This window comes from Manis javanica, chromosome 10 (assembly GCF_040802235.1).
Source record: "Manis javanica isolate MJ-LG chromosome 10, MJ_LKY, whole genome shotgun sequence".
Taxonomy (NCBI): Eukaryota; Metazoa; Chordata; class Mammalia; order Pholidota; family Manidae; genus Manis; species Manis javanica.
In genome coordinates, this window is record NC_133165.1 from 86,740,486 (window position 1) to 86,757,534 (window position 17,049).

At 43.5% G+C, this 17,049-nt stretch overlaps 1 protein-coding gene across 1 annotated transcript; it reads right to left on the reverse strand.

Annotated features, from left to right (window-relative positions):
- Positions 1 to 3,538: 3,538 nt before the first annotated feature.
- Positions 3,539 to 17,049, reverse strand: LOC140843891 (uncharacterized). Its single transcript, XM_073214301.1, has 4 exons — positions 14,547 to 17,049; positions 7,924 to 9,474; positions 3,729 to 3,830; positions 3,539 to 3,623 (listed from the first exon to the last, which is right to left on the reverse strand). The coding sequence occupies exons 2-4, from the start codon at positions 9,411 to 9,413 to the stop codon at positions 3,539 to 3,541; spliced, it is 1,677 nt and encodes a 558-aa protein (XP_073070402.1). The 5' UTR covers positions 9,414 to 9,474; positions 14,547 to 17,049.

A 17,049-nucleotide genomic window follows, 5' to 3' on the forward strand; every position in this document is an offset into this window, starting at 1 on the left:
AAATGGAAATAAGAATCAGTAAATAATCACATTTATATGTATGTCTTATGGGCTGATTAGCAATAAATGAAATTGAAATAAAACAGCAAACATAAAAACAGCAAAAAACAAGTAACAATAAAGTGATGATAGGCACGTTGAGAACTAGGTATAATGCTGAAAGCTCTTAAAGTTTAGCCAAATTGTTCTGGAAAGAGCTCTGGTCATATATTAGTGGTATAAAACTGAACATGCTTCCTGCCCTGGAAATTTATACTCTAGAAACAAGCAAAACAAAAGTCGAGTTCACACAAAAGTGTTTATGGCTACACTATGTATGTGGAAAAACTAAACAATCTAAATAGTCCAGAGGAAAAATTGCCATAGTTACTTAAAAACAAAATTTGGGGATCAAAAGTTATATGTGGATTTTCAACTGCATGGGGGATTGACTCCCTAGATCCTGTGTAGTTCAGGGATCATTTGTATGTATAAAATACAGCACAGACCTTAACAGTGATCATAAGGTAATTTTAAACAAGATAAATAGGTTATAATGATGTAAGTCATTTAAAATGACAAAAATATTTTGTAATTTATGTGCATAGGATATTGCATCCTGCAGCAGGAAATATAGTATTGTTAAAATAACAATAGCTATACAAAGTATTCAATAACATATACACAAATTTTATTGTTATTTTTCTAACAGAAACTTGGCTCTCTTCCCTTATCAAATCAATGCTCTGTTATGACTTAAATTGGTTTTGTTTCTTTTTGAGATTAAAGTCTGAACCTTTCTGTTTTCCATATAGTGTCTTTGTAGTTTGTATATAATTGAATTTATTCAATTAGCTGGAAACACTTTTATCTTTCTCCTTTAATCAACCTAAATGTCTCTGGCAAAATAATTTAACTTACAACAGGCACAGGATTAATCTCTGAGAGTGATCTGTTCAGGTGGCATTGAATTCTTGAATTGTTTTTCTAGTTAAAAATATTAAGACGAATAAATCATTATAAAATTATTTGCTTTAATTTTCTGTGGGTGCCTTTATAAGTTTTAATCACATTAGGTAAAACTTCTAACCATAGGAGTAACTAGTTAGTTATTAGTAACTATTAAGTAAATTTTGATTCTTTTTGATATATCGATAATGATGCTTACGAAGTTGCAGTGACACTTAATGGAAACATATGACTTATACCTGTTTAGAAGGTTTTATGGAATTAATTGCAAACATATGTAAGTCTCATTTAAATAAATTATTTTAATAGTTTCCAGACAAAATAAACACAAGAAAGAGGCCTGGCTGCAGTACACAGTAATAATGATTAATAATGATTAGGGCAGCTTGACCATCCAAAAGAGAACAAGAAAGCTTAGATCTTGAAATATAATATTGGATTTTGTTGTTTTTTTCTTTCCTTTTTGGATTTTGTGGGTTTTTTTTTAATCCACACATACATATGGTATTTATTTGAATGTAAACTTAGTAAATACATGTTAGGTAAGAATGAGGCTAAGACTCTAAGTCTAATTATAATACCACTTTCTTAATCTAGTTTACTTAACCATCAACCTTGACATCTGGAACACATGAGGAAGCCTGCAAACAGGGCCACTGGGTATGAGCACCACAAAGCTCATGCTCTCAATGGCAGGTAGGTAGGCCTAGGCCTTCACTCAGAGCTTCTTTACCCTGAGTTGATTCACAGTGCTTTTAAGCTTGTGTGTCTAGCTTTTGTTACCACAGGACTCTAGAAGCAGAAGTTTTTGATGGTACCCAACAGTAATGGAAGAAACAGAAAAATCTAACATCAGACACAAGAAGTTAAAGGTTGGAGTTGCTTAAAGGACAAAGAGACATACACATCTCAATAGTCCCCAATAGACTTTCAGTATAATAAACTGATGGTGCTGAGTCATCACAGGGAAGTTGAAGTCCAGACCACTGCATTTAGATTGGCTGGGAACTAATAATTTTTGATAGGCCTTTAATGAAAATGGATTAAGTAGAATAAAATTTGATGCTTCATAATAATAATAGCTACCATTTATTGGCAATTTACCATAGACTAGAAACTATTCTGAAAGTTTAACTCATGCTTAGAGGGGGTTAACTTCAATTATCTGAAAACATGCAATTATATAAAACATTTCAGTGCATTCACACTGGATATGGGCATTGTGTTACTACAGTTTTCCAGTATCCAGTCAAGGCTTGTACTTACCTATAGGGACAAAAGGGGAGTCCCTAGATTTCCTGATGAGTCGGGATAATTGGCCTTCATCCTCATTTGCTGACCACTGGTTATCTGAAGACATTTTTCTCTCTACTCTGAGTAGGAGATAAATGTGGTTGCTGTAAATCATTAAAAATAATCTGTTTACCATCTCCCAGTATACTCCTGATTATGTCTTCTGTCTTCATTTGCTTGACATGCCTGTCTGCTCAGCTGAAATTAACAGTCATCTTTCCTTCACCCTTTTCATTATGGAAGCCTTTCATTTTGTTTGGAGGGATGTAAAAGAAAAATATATAAAGAGAGGTAATGATATCCATGAATACAGAGTAAAAACACAGATCATAATTATATTATTCAGTTTCCTTTCACTGCTCAGCATTTGAGATCTTTGTGAACCTCAGAACTCCATCCACAAGCAGTTAAGAACACATTTTCTTCTACACAATTTAATTTTAAAGAATGATGGAAGTGCCAACACAGACAAAAATACTTTCAGATTTACAGGTAATGGGAGAACAATCACTTCAATTCTGCAGAATGTGCAGGGTATTATAAAGGCATTGAGATTTACCAAGCACCTGCCATGGACCAGGTGCTGTATTAGAGAATGGGAATAATCCTCCTTGTTTACACAGGATGAATGAAGAAACTGGCAAGAGCAACTGTAATCACAATCGATGCATTTTAGCAGCACCTCAGTCTGTTATCTGTGCAACCCACTATTTGCACCTCAAAATTCAAATATGATGGTTTCATCCTATGAATCAACTTTGATCAGAAAACATAACCCGGTAAGTGGCAGAAGCACAGTACCTTTGGTGTATCCCATTAGCTGTTAGTCTGTCTCCTGGTGTCCCTTGAGCAGGAAGCTGTAGATCAGAACAGGCTCTGTAAGGTCAGGACACATCTACATGCAATTTCCAACTAATTGATAATGGGAAAGCCCAGAAACACACACCCTAGGGGGAGTGGCCAGCTCGTATTGGCCAAGGTTTCCACAGCCTTGCTGGAAACTCACTGGCAGCACCTGGACCACATACATCTTGCTTTCAGAGACAACATTAAAGCACTTGAAGAAGCCTTTACTTAATTCTGCCTTCACAGGGGAGCTCCCAACTCCCCTCTGTGGCTGGGAATCCTGCTATCCGACTCCAGGGCCCCAGATTGAGAGGGAAGGGCTCAGTTACACACTGGATTTGTGAGTGATGGTTGGCTATCTGAGGCCAAGATTCTTGACTTGTAGGAATATGTGCTTGCCAAGGGCCAACAACTGCAGTACGGATCTTGGGCTGAGCTACTGCGAGCCTGGTCAAGTGAGGAGCCTGCCGGGGGTCACCGGGCCATGAGGCCTTGGCACCTGCAGCTCATACAGATCCTTGAACAGCACGTGCTCCCTGCAAGGAAGTCGTGAAGTAACTGCGCCCTGGGCCAATCTGAGGACAGGAAGGGCTCGTGCTGAGCGAGCCGCTGCCAGACGCCTGCGTGCACCTTGACGCTACTGTGGGTCCCGGGGCAGGTGGGAAGCGGACGCAGCTTTAGCTTCTGTTGTACGAAGCAGCCTTGGGCCCCTTGAGAAGTCCCGGCTCACTGCCTCCTTCCACCTGCAGCCACAAAGGCCGGAGCATGAGGGCAGAGGACCAGGTAGTGTTCGCGTTTTTTTCTTAATAGCTTTTAATTTTTAAATAATTTAGGATTTACAGAAAAGTTCCCAAAATAACACAAAGAACTATATGTCTGACACCTGGATTCCCCTTTGTTAACATTTAGCCTCATTTGTTTAACTTTCTCTCTAGAAAGGATTCTTTTCCTCCTCCATGTGAACCATCTCAGAGAAAGTTACATACTAATGTGACTTTACTCCTGTATATTTTTGTATGCATTTGGGGCACTCTATTACATAACCATAGTACAGTGATTAAAATCAGGAAATTAACATGCCTATATTACCATAATCTAAATATTTTATTCATCTTTCACCAGTCTTCCCTATAATGTCCTTAATAGCAAAGAAAATAACACCTTTTTTTCTGGTCTAGGATCCAATCAGGGTTACATATTACATTTGGTTCACAAATCTCTTTAATCGTCTTTAATTTCAAACATTTCCTTAGGGGTTGCATTAGTTAAGGTTATCAAGAGAAATTGAGCCTAAAGATATATGAACATATAAGCATATCTAATCAGACATATGTATACACCCATGACATATGTATAAGATTTATTATAGGAATTGGCTCACACTATTATGGGGGCCAAGAAGTCCTGTGATCTGCAAGCTGGCAATGGTGTAAATTTCTGTCCCAAAGTCCTGACAATCAGGGTAGTTGAAGTCTGTGGGCAGGAGAAAATGAATATCCCAGCTCAGGCAGAGAGCAAATTTACCTTTCCTCTACGTTTTTGTTCTGTTTAGGCCCTCAATAGATTGTATGATGCTCACCTGTATTAGTGAGGGTGCTCTTTATTTAGTCTGCCAATTCAAATGCTAATCTCTTTCAGAAACACCTGTACAGACACACCCAGAAATAATGTTTCACTAGCTATCTGGGCATCCGTTAGCCCAGCTGACATGTAAAATAAACTATCACAATCATCTTCTGTCTTTCATGACTCTGATGTTTGCTAATGCAATGCCAGTTACTTGTAGGATGTCTCTCAATTTAGTGTTTTTCTGATGCATTCTCAACATTAGATTGAGGTTATGCATTTTGGGCAGGATACCATAAAAGTGATGTTGTGTTCTTCTTGGCGTGTAGTATCAGTAGGCATGTTACGTCAACTAGTTTGGTGGTAGTAACTTTGATCCAATATTATGCTAATAAATGTCTAACAATTAGTTCTCCTGGGGCAAAAAAAAATTCTGATTTATAAAATTTGCTGATTTCCATGGTGTGAGTACTTCCACCCTGGTAGGTTTCAAGCTGAACATAAAACTGGGAAGAGATGTGCCTTGTCTGAGTTGGTGTGAGTTGGCTTTCGCACCCTGCTGCTGCTTTGATCCCTTGGATTAGGTGGTGTCTGCTAATTTCTCCACTGTAAAGTTACTGTTTTTTCCTTTTATAATTAATAAGCATATTATGAGGAGATACTATAATATTATACAAATAAGCTGTTATTTATCAGACTGTAATCCATCCATTGATGATCCTTGCCTGAATCAATATTATGTTTGCCAGATGGTAGTTTTCTAAATCCGCCATTCCTTTTATATTTTTCAGTTGGCACTGTACTAGAAGGAGTTGTTTTCCCTTCTTCCCTATTTAATTATTCACTTATTTATATTATTTTGCACTCATGAATTTCTATTCAGTGGTTTATAATCCATTACTATAATTATTTATTTTGATGGTCAGATAGTCCCAGATTGAATTGGTGGGAGCCCCCTTCAAGCTGGTTCCAGTGTCCTCTTGACCCCATCGTGCTTCAAACACTCCTTTATGTCCTGGCAAAACAAGTTGTTCAGGTTGAACTTGTACTTTTTCTCCTCCAGCCATGAAATCAGCCATTTCTCCAAGGAGTTCTGATTCATTTTGGTGGAGAGCAGTTTTTAGAAACCAAGTTCTGGGCACTAGAGATGCTCATTGTTACTGGAGTGTTTTTTACTTCTAGGCCCTCTGGGCAGACAGTTAGGATTTATATTCTAAGTCTATATCTATTTCTATTAAGACTGTGAATTCACAATAGTACCTCCAATTTCAACTCAGTTCTACTCTTACCCTTTTCATAGTTGTGATTCCTTTGTGAGAGACTTAGCTCCCACTATCCTCAGGATATTTATTTATTTACTTAATTCTAGAATACACAAAAGTAGTTTCAGAATTTCTAGCCATACCTCTGTGAAAAATAAATATTAAATATTTTTAATATTAAATATCTTTAAATAATTTTTTTTGTCAGAAAGAATACAGACAAAATACTGTCTTCAAAAATAGGAAAAGGAGGCATGGATAGGGGAGTGATGGTGGGTTGATTCACTCCGTCGCGGAGCCTGGTTGGAGAAGGGAGTCAGAGTCTTTGGTAACCAGAGACAGACCAAGGCGGGGTGGAGGCCATGGAGGTGGGAGAACCGGTTTTGTGGAAGAGGAAAAGGCTAGGAGGCTGTGTTTGTGTTTCAAGAATGAGGCTTAATAGTTCAAATTTCATGTGTGGTGCTTTGGAGGTATGACAGTATGCTTGGACAGGTGCGTGGCATATCTGGTTTCCTCCAGAAATGGTGTTTATATGTAGGAGCATTTTTTCTAGGGAGAAGATCTATTCCTTTCATCAGATTCTGGAGTCACTTAGGACCCCCATAAAACTTAAGAAGTAGGAACGGATTGGGTGGTAGCATTTTCATCTAATTCTCACATTTTCATGAATACCTGTCGTCCAAATGCTGTGTAAGCAGAAGGCAAATGTTCCTTATAGAATTTTACTCAGGATGCCAGAAGTGCTCCTACCCAAATTATGCAAGGAAGAAAATAAAAGCACAATAGTAAAACTTTGGACTGGCCGGTTAACTATTTACTAATAGTGTTCACTTTCTCCATTGTTTCCTTCCACTAAGTTTGGACAGATGGGCAAGGCATTTGGCAAATAATTTGGTATATGGCATCATTCATATTTATAAATAAGTATAAATTTATTTTTATGTTGCAGCTTTTGTTTCTTTTAAGAGAATTTTACAATTTACAGAGTGCCCTTTGCATTGATCTCATTTCATCCTCACAAGAATCCTGGGAGATTAGGTGGTGTCGCGCGCCCCGTCCTCGCCGGCAAGAACAGCACGCAACAACAGCAGGATTCTTCTGCAGAAAGCTTTATTCTTCAGCTCTTTGTGAAACAAATGAGTTGGGCAGGACCCAGAGGGGAAGGAGAGGCTTGCTTATATAGTTCTCATGCTCTGACCTGGTTGGTGCGGCTCCATATGCCTTATTAGCATAACCATTTGGTGGGTCTCATTGGTCCTTATGCCAAGGCGCAATTAGCATGTAGTTTAGTGGTGTGGGATGATTTGTCATTAGGAAGTTCGGGGCCTTCCGGCTGCCCTGCATTGGGCGCTATTTTCTGAGCGCGGCTGCCAACATCTCCCCCTTTTTTGTCTAACAGAAGCTCAAGGCGGAACTTGCCAGCAGAGGCGGAGACAGAGGCCTGACCTCCATCATACTTCCTGATGCCCCCTTTTTGGAGAGGGGTTCTGGGCATCTACCCCTATGCAGTCAGGCATGCCTCTCAGAGGGGTCCAAGACCTCTTGCAGTGCTTTGCCTCGCATCCTCTGGCTGGCGTTGGGACCGCTTGGTACAAAGGGTTTGGACCCTTTTTCTCAACCCTCTTGCACCATGAGTTTCTTAAAGAAAGCTGTGATTAAGCATTGAGGTACTCGGGCCTGGTGCAGTGCCACATGGGCTCAGGGTGCAAGAGCTACCTCAAGCTAAAGCCGAGCTTCCTTCTTAAGCATGTTGAGCCACACTTGGGGAGAGGCGCCAACGTCTATCGCCATTAGGGCTTGAGCAAGGATCACCTTGTCCTGCTTATGTTGGTTGCGGAGTCTGCATAACAACCAGAGTAAGAGCATGAGACCTCCAAGCAGGAACACGCCCATCCCAGCCATGCCCGCCCACTCCTTGACGTGGGAGAGAGCTCTGAGGAACCAGGAAGAGAGTCCTTCCGCTACGGAGATATCTAGACGGGTGGAGTTGATGTGGATAATTTCTCGCCGCAGCTCTTCTAGTGTCCCATCGAAGTCTTGGGACCAGTTTCCTGAAAGATACTGGGACAGGTCTCGTGACAGATTAGCTGCCCGTGTAAAATTTTTATATTGAATGCTAGTGATGCAGAGGGCACGATATTTCCGCTCACATCCCATTTGGGCCATTTGCCAGAGCACCTCCATTTGTTCCTCCACGAGATCTATGCGTTGATTGAGGATCATTATTCCTCCTTTCAGTTTGCCATCAAGTGTGGACTGTTGGTCCAGGGCAGAAGCTACTGAGGCTGCAAGGTTATTGAGCTCTGTAGCCGATTTGATGGAGGTGTCTAAAGCTATACCAGCGGCGGTGGCTGCGACCGCAGTCGCGGAGATCAGGAGCACTATGGCGGCTGTAACACCGAAATCGCGCCTTTCTCGAAACAGAGTCATGGTGTTAGGGGCGTCTATGGGAACAGGGACCCAACGGGGGATGCGGACTACCAAAGCGTTGGTAAAGTTACGCGCATCCCAACACTGAGACAGAAAGCAGGTTTCATTGGAGCAGGAGTCAAAGCTACTATTGGATAAGATAAACAGAAATGGGGGGTATACGCATACTGGAGAAGGTGGAAAAAGGGAATTAGGTGACTCTGGACCTGATTTTGCTGAACACGTGTAGTTCTCGTTGTTATGGGTCATGATCATGTTCCAGTGTGCGCGCATGTGGTTATTCTCGCACCAAAAGGTGATATTTTTTACACCGATTCCCCCACCCTGGAGGGCGGAAAAGGGGGAGAGGTCGGTACACGAGCCATTGACTCCACACAGCATCCATTTATGGAAGGGGTTCATGCTCAGCTGCTGATGAAACTCGCCTTCGAGCACCTTTACTGGCCACCAAGCCTCATTGGCTGGCCGTCCCTCCATATCTGGGGAGATGGTAAACTCCTGCCTCTCAGTTGCCCATGTTACTACAGTTGACTGACAGTCAGTCCAGGGCCACAGCTCTCCCTCATAGTCGCCCACACAATGGGAGGCATATTTGGGTTGACGAGGCCTGTCGGTGGAATTGTTCCTGGGAGAGTGTACAAATGTGCCATTGATCCAGAGAACCATCTGGTGGATAGTCATGTTCTTATAGGATGGGCTCCCTTCCTTATTAGGCCCTTCAAATTTAGCTGACATAACGGGGAGGCTACTGGCCTCTAGAATTATGTCACTGAACCATCCGTATTTCCTCCGTTTCAGGGAGATACAGCCAGCTAGATTCTGAGTGGTGAAGCATAATGACCCATTAGTTACGAAGGATCGGTTTTCTCCCAGGGGAGCTACTAGGGTGTCTTTAACTAAGTAGGGCAAGTTCATACTAGTATTGGTAGTGAAAAAGCGCGGAAAAACGGCTGCATTGAAACGGACAGGCATAGGCTTAGGAAAGGCAGACAGGATTCCCCATCTCAATACTCCCTGAGTCGGGGTCTCCAGTGTCAGGAGCAGGGTCAGGAGGTACAGCGAAGTCATCTCCTTTGTTTAGGACTTTCCTCGTTAGGCGCTCTGGGATCCAGAAGGGATTTTCTTCACCCTGGGGGAAAACACACACAGCTCCCCTGGATCTGATTATGATTGGATCCGGGCCCTTCCATTGGTTAGATAACACGTCCTTCCATTTTACTAGTTCTTGTGGGTCTTTTGGCCACTGATTATGGCGATCCGCTGCTGTATGGCTTTGAGCATCCAGATTCAAAAAATTTATAGTGAAAAGTGCTAGGGCTATGGCAGTTTTTGGTGTGGGGGGTATATCTTCAATTCCCCCTTTTTGTTTAAGTAAATAGGATTTGAGCGTGCGGTTCGCGCGTTCCACAATCCCTTGACCCTGTGGGTTGTAGGGAAGGCCAGTGATATGTTTTATCCCCATGTGATGACAAAATTGAGCAAATTTTGTAGAGGTATAGGCTGGGCCATTGTCTGTTTTCAGAATCTGCGGTAACCCCCATGCGCTCCAAGCTTCAAGGCAGTGCTGGATGACATGGGAAGCTTTCTCTCCTGACAATGGGGAGGCAAAGATGACTCCTGAACAAGTATCCACGGATACATGTACATATTTCAGTTTCCCAAAAGACGAAATATGCGTCACATCCATTTGCCAAACTTGTAAAGGCCTAATACCTCTGGGGTTGATCCCAACATGAGGTGTGGGAAGGAAGCTGCAGCAATGTTGGCAGCTAAGGACAATGTTCCTAGCTTCGGCCCTGGTTATGCTAAACCGCTTGCGCAGTGTTTCGGCAGTGACATGAAATTGTGTGTGGAATTTTGAAGCTGTGGTGATAGGGTCTAGCAGGGGAAAGGCTATGCTTCTGGTTGCGAGGTCTGCCAGGTGGTTGCCTTGGGTCATAGGCCCGGGAAGGCCTGAATGTGCTCTGATATGAGTTATATACAAAGGAGATTGCCTATGAAGTAGTGCTGATTGTATCTGTTTGAACAAAGTGGCTACTGGGCTGGACGCTTTAATTAGCCCGGCCACTTCTAGAGATTTGACTGCATTAACTACATAACAGGAGTCAGACACAATATTTAAAGGTTCAGGAAAGATTTGTAGGACCTCTAAGACTATGCGACATTCCACTATTTGTGGAGTGTCAGGCGTGTAGCCTTTTGTCACAACTTTGCCATCATGGACATAGGCACCTGTGCCTGTCTTAGACCCGTCCGTGTAAACTGTTTTTCCATGAGGCAGCGGGGTTAGGCTAGTGACCCAAGGGAATACTAGGAGATGATTTTTGGCGAAGTTGATGAGGGGATGTTTAGGGAAATGATTATCAAAGGTTCCTGAGAAACTGTAAGCAAGTATGGCCCAATCATCATTCATAGCACATAATACTTGTATCTGTTCTACGCTGTAAGGGGTTATAATTTTAGCTGGAGCCTCTCCGAAATGTGTCATGGAGGTTTTTACTCCTCTCAAAGCAAGTTTGGCCACGGCTGCCGGATAGTACTCTATTGTCCTAGCCTGAGAGGCTTGGGGATGGATCCAGATCAGTGGGTCGTGCTGCCATAAAACTGCTGTTGGCAGCTCCGGGGTGGGAAGCACACACAACTCAAAGGGTTCATTCGATTGCACTCTATTTAATTGTGCTGTCATCAAAGCCTGTTCTACTTTGCGAATGGCTTGTAATGCCTCAGGTGTGAGGGAGCGCGGTGACGTTAGTTGTGGGTCTCCTTCTAGGGTTTTAAATAGTGGAGTCAATTCAGTGGTGGGTATCTTTAAGTATGGGCGCAACCAATTAATATCCCCTAGGAGTTTTTGGAAGTCATTCAAATTTCGCAATTGATTATGTCTTATCTCAAGCTTTTGGGGGCAAATTACATCTGTGTAAATGGTTGCTCCTAGGAATTTGCTAACACTAGATTTTTGGACCTTCTCGCTTGCTATATTCAGTCTCCAATTTTCTAGGGATCTAGTGAGATCTATATATGCTTCTTCTATTTCCGCTGGTTGTGGGGAGCAAAGAAGGATGTCATCCATGTAATGGATGATCTTTAGCGTGGGATAGGTCTTACGAATTGGGTCTAGCGCTCGCTGAACGTACAGTTGACATATGGTGGGGCTATTTGCCATTCCTTGAGGGAGGACCTTCCACTGAAATCTGGCATTGGGTTGTTCATGGTTAATAGCTGGCAAAGTAAAAGCAAATCTTTCCCTGTCCTTGGAGCTTAGAGGTATAGAAAAGAAACAATCTTTAATATCTATTATGAGCACTTTCCATTCTTTGGGTAAGGCAGAGAGGAGTGGCAGTCCCCGCTGTACGGGTCCAAGCATTCTCATTTGAGCATTTACTGCTCTCAGATCATGAAGCAACCTCCATGATCCTGACTTTTTCCTGATTACAAATATGGGTGTGTTCCATGGGGACACAGAGGGTTCTAGGTGTCCCACTTGGAGCTGCTCTTGCACTAAGCAATGAGCTGCTTCTAATTTTTCAGAGGATAGGGGCCACTGAGGAACCCATACGGCCTCCTCTGTGAGCCAAGGTATGGGCATGGCATCTTCAATGGCCCCTATGAAAAACCCAGGCCGTGACGGTCATTCTTTACTTTGGGCAGGATGGGCTCTATGTGTCCCTGTTGGTGTTTCCCCAGCCCTTTGCCAGGGATGTATCCCATGTCCATCATCATGCCTTGGGCGGGGGTGGAGTATTCATTAATGAGTTTGAGGCCTAAGTCTCTCATGACATCCCTCCCCCATAAATTGACCGGTAGAGGGAGTACATAAGGGGTGACTGTACCCTCTTGTCCTTCAGGGGCTCGCCATTTCAATGGTTTGGCACTAATTGAAGGGCTTGACTCATATCCTAAACCTTGTAATGAATGTGAGGATTGGGTCACAGGCCACTTGGAGGGCCACCAGGTTGCAGAGATAATACTTTTATCTGCTCCAGTGTCTAGGATTCCCTCAAAGCTCTTTCCCTCTATTTGAAGAGTTAATTTTGGTCTGTCTGCTAAATCTAATACTATGAAGGCTGAATCCCAGTCAGAGGAGCCGAAGCCCCTTTCTCCCCTCTCCGTGTTGGTAGCAGGATAATTGGCGTGGAGACTAGGTAAAACTAAGAGCTGGGCTATGCGGTCTCCCGGGGATATAGGATAGATTCCTCTGGGAGCCGAACACATGATTTTTACCTGTCCTTCATAATCTTGATCTATAACTCCGGGATGAACTACCAGGCCTTTCAATGCAGCAGAAGAGCGCCCTAGGAGTAACCCAATGGTATTTGGTGGTAGGGGGCCTTTAAAGTCTGAAGGGATAGGCTGAACTCCCATCTGTGGAGTCAACACTATTCTGGTGGTGGCACGGATGTCCAATCCCGCGGAACTTGAAGTGGCTCTCCTTGGGGGGCCTGGTTGTTCCCGAATGACACTTGCGTGCTGGTTGCCCCATATATTTGCGGGCCCTGGTGACGGGGGCCCCTCTGGGCGTTTTTTGGCAGTTCTAAGGGTTTCCCTTCTATATCTTTAATAGACCGGCACTCATTAGCCCAATGCCTGCCTTTCTTACACTTAGGGCACAACTCAGGGGTCTTTTGGGTTGTTTGTTCTGAAGCTGGGCTCCTACACTCTCTCTTTATATGTCCTAATTTCCCGCATTGAAAGCATTTGATACTTCTGTTAGTGATCCTGGCTTGTTTGTGGCTCTGTAATATGGCCGCGGCTAGGCCCGCATTGGTGAGTGGCCCTCCTATTTCTCTACAGGCTTTCAACCAGGCATGTATCCCTTTTTGTTTCCAGGGTGTTATCGCCTGTCTGCATTCCTTGGTACATTGTTCAAACACTAATTGCTCCACTAGGGGCATTGCTTGTTCCTGATCTCCAAATATTCTGCCTGCGGCCTCTATCATACGAGCGACAAAGTCAGAAAATGGCTCGCTCAGCCCCTGAATAATTTTTGTCAAATTGCCTGATACTTCTCCTTTGTTGGTGAGGGCTTTCCATGCCTTGGCGGCGCACGTGTTTATTTGTGCATATACCTGTAAGGGGAAGGCGGTCTGGTCGGCTACCCACTGTCCTTGGCCCGTCAGCATATCATATGACCATGCAGGCTGTCCTTCGGCCGCGTTTGCGCGTGCCTGGGTCATGCTGATATCATGCCACAATGCCTTCCATTCTATGTATTGCCCCATACTAGAAAGGCATGCCTTAGTTACATATTGCCAGTCTGCGGGTGTCATGGCTGTCTCTGTTAATCTCTCAACTTGTGCTATGGTATAGTTAGCACTGACTCCATAAGCCCGAACGGATTCTGCTAACTCCTTAACTTGTTTATGGCTCAGGGGCTGGTGAGAGCGTACACCGTTATCCTCAAATACAGGAAACATTTGTCTAATTGCCTGAAGAGTATCTGGGTGGCAAAAGGAGAGTGCGCCACTCACGTAAGGTGGCGGGGCAAAGGGCGTCGGGGGACACCCTGCTTTCATTTTTTCCTTGGTCCGCTTTTCAACTTTGCTGGTTCCCTTACTTCTACACTCTGCGGTTTTATTTTCTTCCCCTTCCTCTGCGGACGTTAATTCCTCCTCAGATTCCCTATTGGAGAGTTGGAGGTCCCTCAACTCTTTCCAGGGGTATTTACTATTTTCTCCGAGGCGATTGTCACTCGCTTCTCGGGGCTCTTTCGCTTTTGCCCTAGGCGGGCTTTCTCCCTCACTCTGAGGTTTCTTTACCTTCGTTTTTGTGGCCTTTTTTCGGCCGCGCGCGCTCTCTGTTTCCCGTTCCGTTTCTGACATGCTCTCTTGGATATCTGTCAATGCTCTCTGACCTTCTTTTATTACCTTTTCACATCTCTCATCTTGCAGACAAGCTCTAATCAGTTTCCAGAGGGGCCTGGTGCCTCCCCTCAGGCTACCCTCCTCCTCCTCTCTATCAAGATCTTTCCCCAGTTTGTCCCAGCTCGGGATTGAGAGGGACCCTGAACAAATGAACCAGGGGGCCACACGGTCTATCTCCTTCACAAAAGATCCTAAGACTTTGCTGGAGACCTTCAAGTTTCGCTCTTTGAGAGCTGTCTGCAGCGCCGTGACTAATGACGGTGCATTCCCCATGGTGCCTCCTTATTTACAGAGAACCATCAACCATCATCCTAAAAAGCAGGGGCCTCTCGGAACTTACCCCTCCGGGCTTTCTTCTGACCTGCAGTTCTGAATCCTCTCCAGATGTCTGAAGGGTCCTCCCTGTGCCGGTGATGTTCTGGTTCCCGGGATTCGGCACCACTTGTTGCGCGCCCCGTCCTCGCCGGCAAGAACAGCACGCAACAACAGCAGGATTCTTCTGCAGAAAGCTTTATTCTTCAGCTCTTTGTGAAACAAATGAGTTGGGCAGGACCCAGAGGGGAAGGAGAGGCTTGCTTATATAGTTCTCATGCTCTGACCTGGTTGGTGCGGCTCCATATGCCTTATTAGCATAACCATTTGGTGGGTCTCATTGGTCCTTATGCCAAGGCGCAATTAGCATGTAGTTTAGTGGTGTGGGATGATTTGTCATTAGGAAGTTCGGGGCCTTCCGGCTGCCCTGCATTGGGCGCTATTTTCTGAGCGCGGCTGCCAACAAGGTGGTACTATCCTTTATATGAAGTGGATAAAATATTATTAAGATGCAATGATGAGATCTGGATTCAAACATTCTGACTCCAAACTTCATGATTTTTCTACTGGACCACAAAGCTGGGAAAAGTGTTGAAGTGTCAGCTGACAGATGGCCCTAAATGCAGAGCTGAGGATAAATTCAGTCTTATGCTGAGTTGGTTCCTTCATAAGGTCGAGTTGTGGGAATAGCCAGATTAGACTGTTCTGAAAATTATGAGCATGAAAACAGGGGTGGTAAAACATGGAGACCAGTTTGAAGCATTTTCTCCTATGATTGGATCTGATACTGGTGCTGCCTAGGAAGCCACTTCTTTGTACCAATATCAAAAGTTGATATTGTTGTACCAAAAGCTGAGCTTTTATTTTTCCATGCTTTGTGAGTGGGGTGAATTGGATGAAGGAGGGCAAAGAAGGTTAAATCAGTTGCAAAAAGAGTGTTGACTATATCCAGATGTAATATCTGTACCCACCTTAGAGCTACTTTTCTTTCATACCCTTGAATTGTGCAGTAATGCAAGTTCCTACATAAATGGTGTGTCATTCCAGCCATCCTAACTCCATTTATATATGTCATCCAGGCATTAGTTTTCAGACTAAGATGTTGGCCATGGAAGTGCAGTAGAAGGCACCAGTTGAGAGGTAGGTAGAAGAGTCAGGACTTGATGAATTAATCAGTAAATACTTTTTGTGCACCTGCTACGCAGTAAGCACTGTGTTTGCCATGTCAAAGAAAGGAAGAAGAGACTGGTGATGTAAAATTACACCAGTGGCTATTAGTGAGTGCTACGAGATTTCTCAGAGATGAAGCTTCTTGAAACAGCCAGTGAATGCTTTCTAGAAGGGCATCACTTTGGTCCTTGGGAAGTACTCATAGGTATTCAGGAAGTTGCAAAGTGTTGTTTATTTAGGGAAGGACACCGTGAATTCTGGTTTTGATATGCTAAATTCTGAATATCAAAGAGATGGCAAGAGTGTGAGTTTTAGGAATCTTTTGCACACAGGCGATGGTTCATGAACTTAGAGTCTAAGAAAGGCTCAAGGGATTGAACATGGGCCAAATGAGTCTTAGGGGACCATTCACAGTGAAGTGGTCGAAGAAGGAGGAGAAAGAATTACAGGGACTTGGATCCAGAAGACCTTGAGAAGTGTAACAGTGTTGTGGGGAGGTGTGGGCTTCGGAGTCAGATCAACACTGGGAACACCAGTGTGGCCACTCACTGTGTGGCTTTTGGCATGTGACTGAATATCCATTGGTCTGCTTTCTCATTGTCATTTGCAGACACTTCTACCTGCCTTCTAGAGATCTGTATACTATATGAATTGTGTAAAGTAGTGGCTGGTGTAAGGAAGGCATGTAATAAACAAATCTTTATTATTAACTACTGAGTTGATGCCGGGGTTCTTGTTTGTGGAGTCGAAGAATGAACTTTGGAAACACTCAAGGTAGGAAAGCAAGGGAGAGGCTTTTATTTAGAGATAAGGTGAGAGGACAGAGCTGCTGGTGCACACTAGGAGGGGACAAGAGAGTCCATGGTTGAGTGTTGTCTAGGGGTTCATATCTTTAGGTTTAACTGAGTGTTTAGTTATTATTGGTCCCAGCCTGAATGCTGCCTTTTTTGTTTTAACCAATCCCACTGAAAATTGCCTGTATTCCTAATTTGGTATTTCTCTCCTAAAGAATTTGTGGGATTCTGACTTTGCTTAATGTTTAGGAGAGTTTTGATAGGAGCTTCTCTGCACATTGTTACATTGACCATAATTATTCTGTTTTGCTTCTCCCGGAGGCCCTCACCCAACTCCGTCTAAACCGGCAGTTGCTGGCTCAGAGTCATGGAATATAAGGATCTCTGCAGGATAAGGGTGTCATCACTGCCAGACACGTTTTAAAGATTGAGAAGGCTGAGCCTGAGTGCATGTGACAGATGTTTACTTTTGGAATGGTAAGTTTTGAAGGGTAATTTTCCCTGTTCCCATGTAGTTCTCTATAGGTTCCAAATAGTCTCTTAAAAATAAAATAATACCTCGCTTGA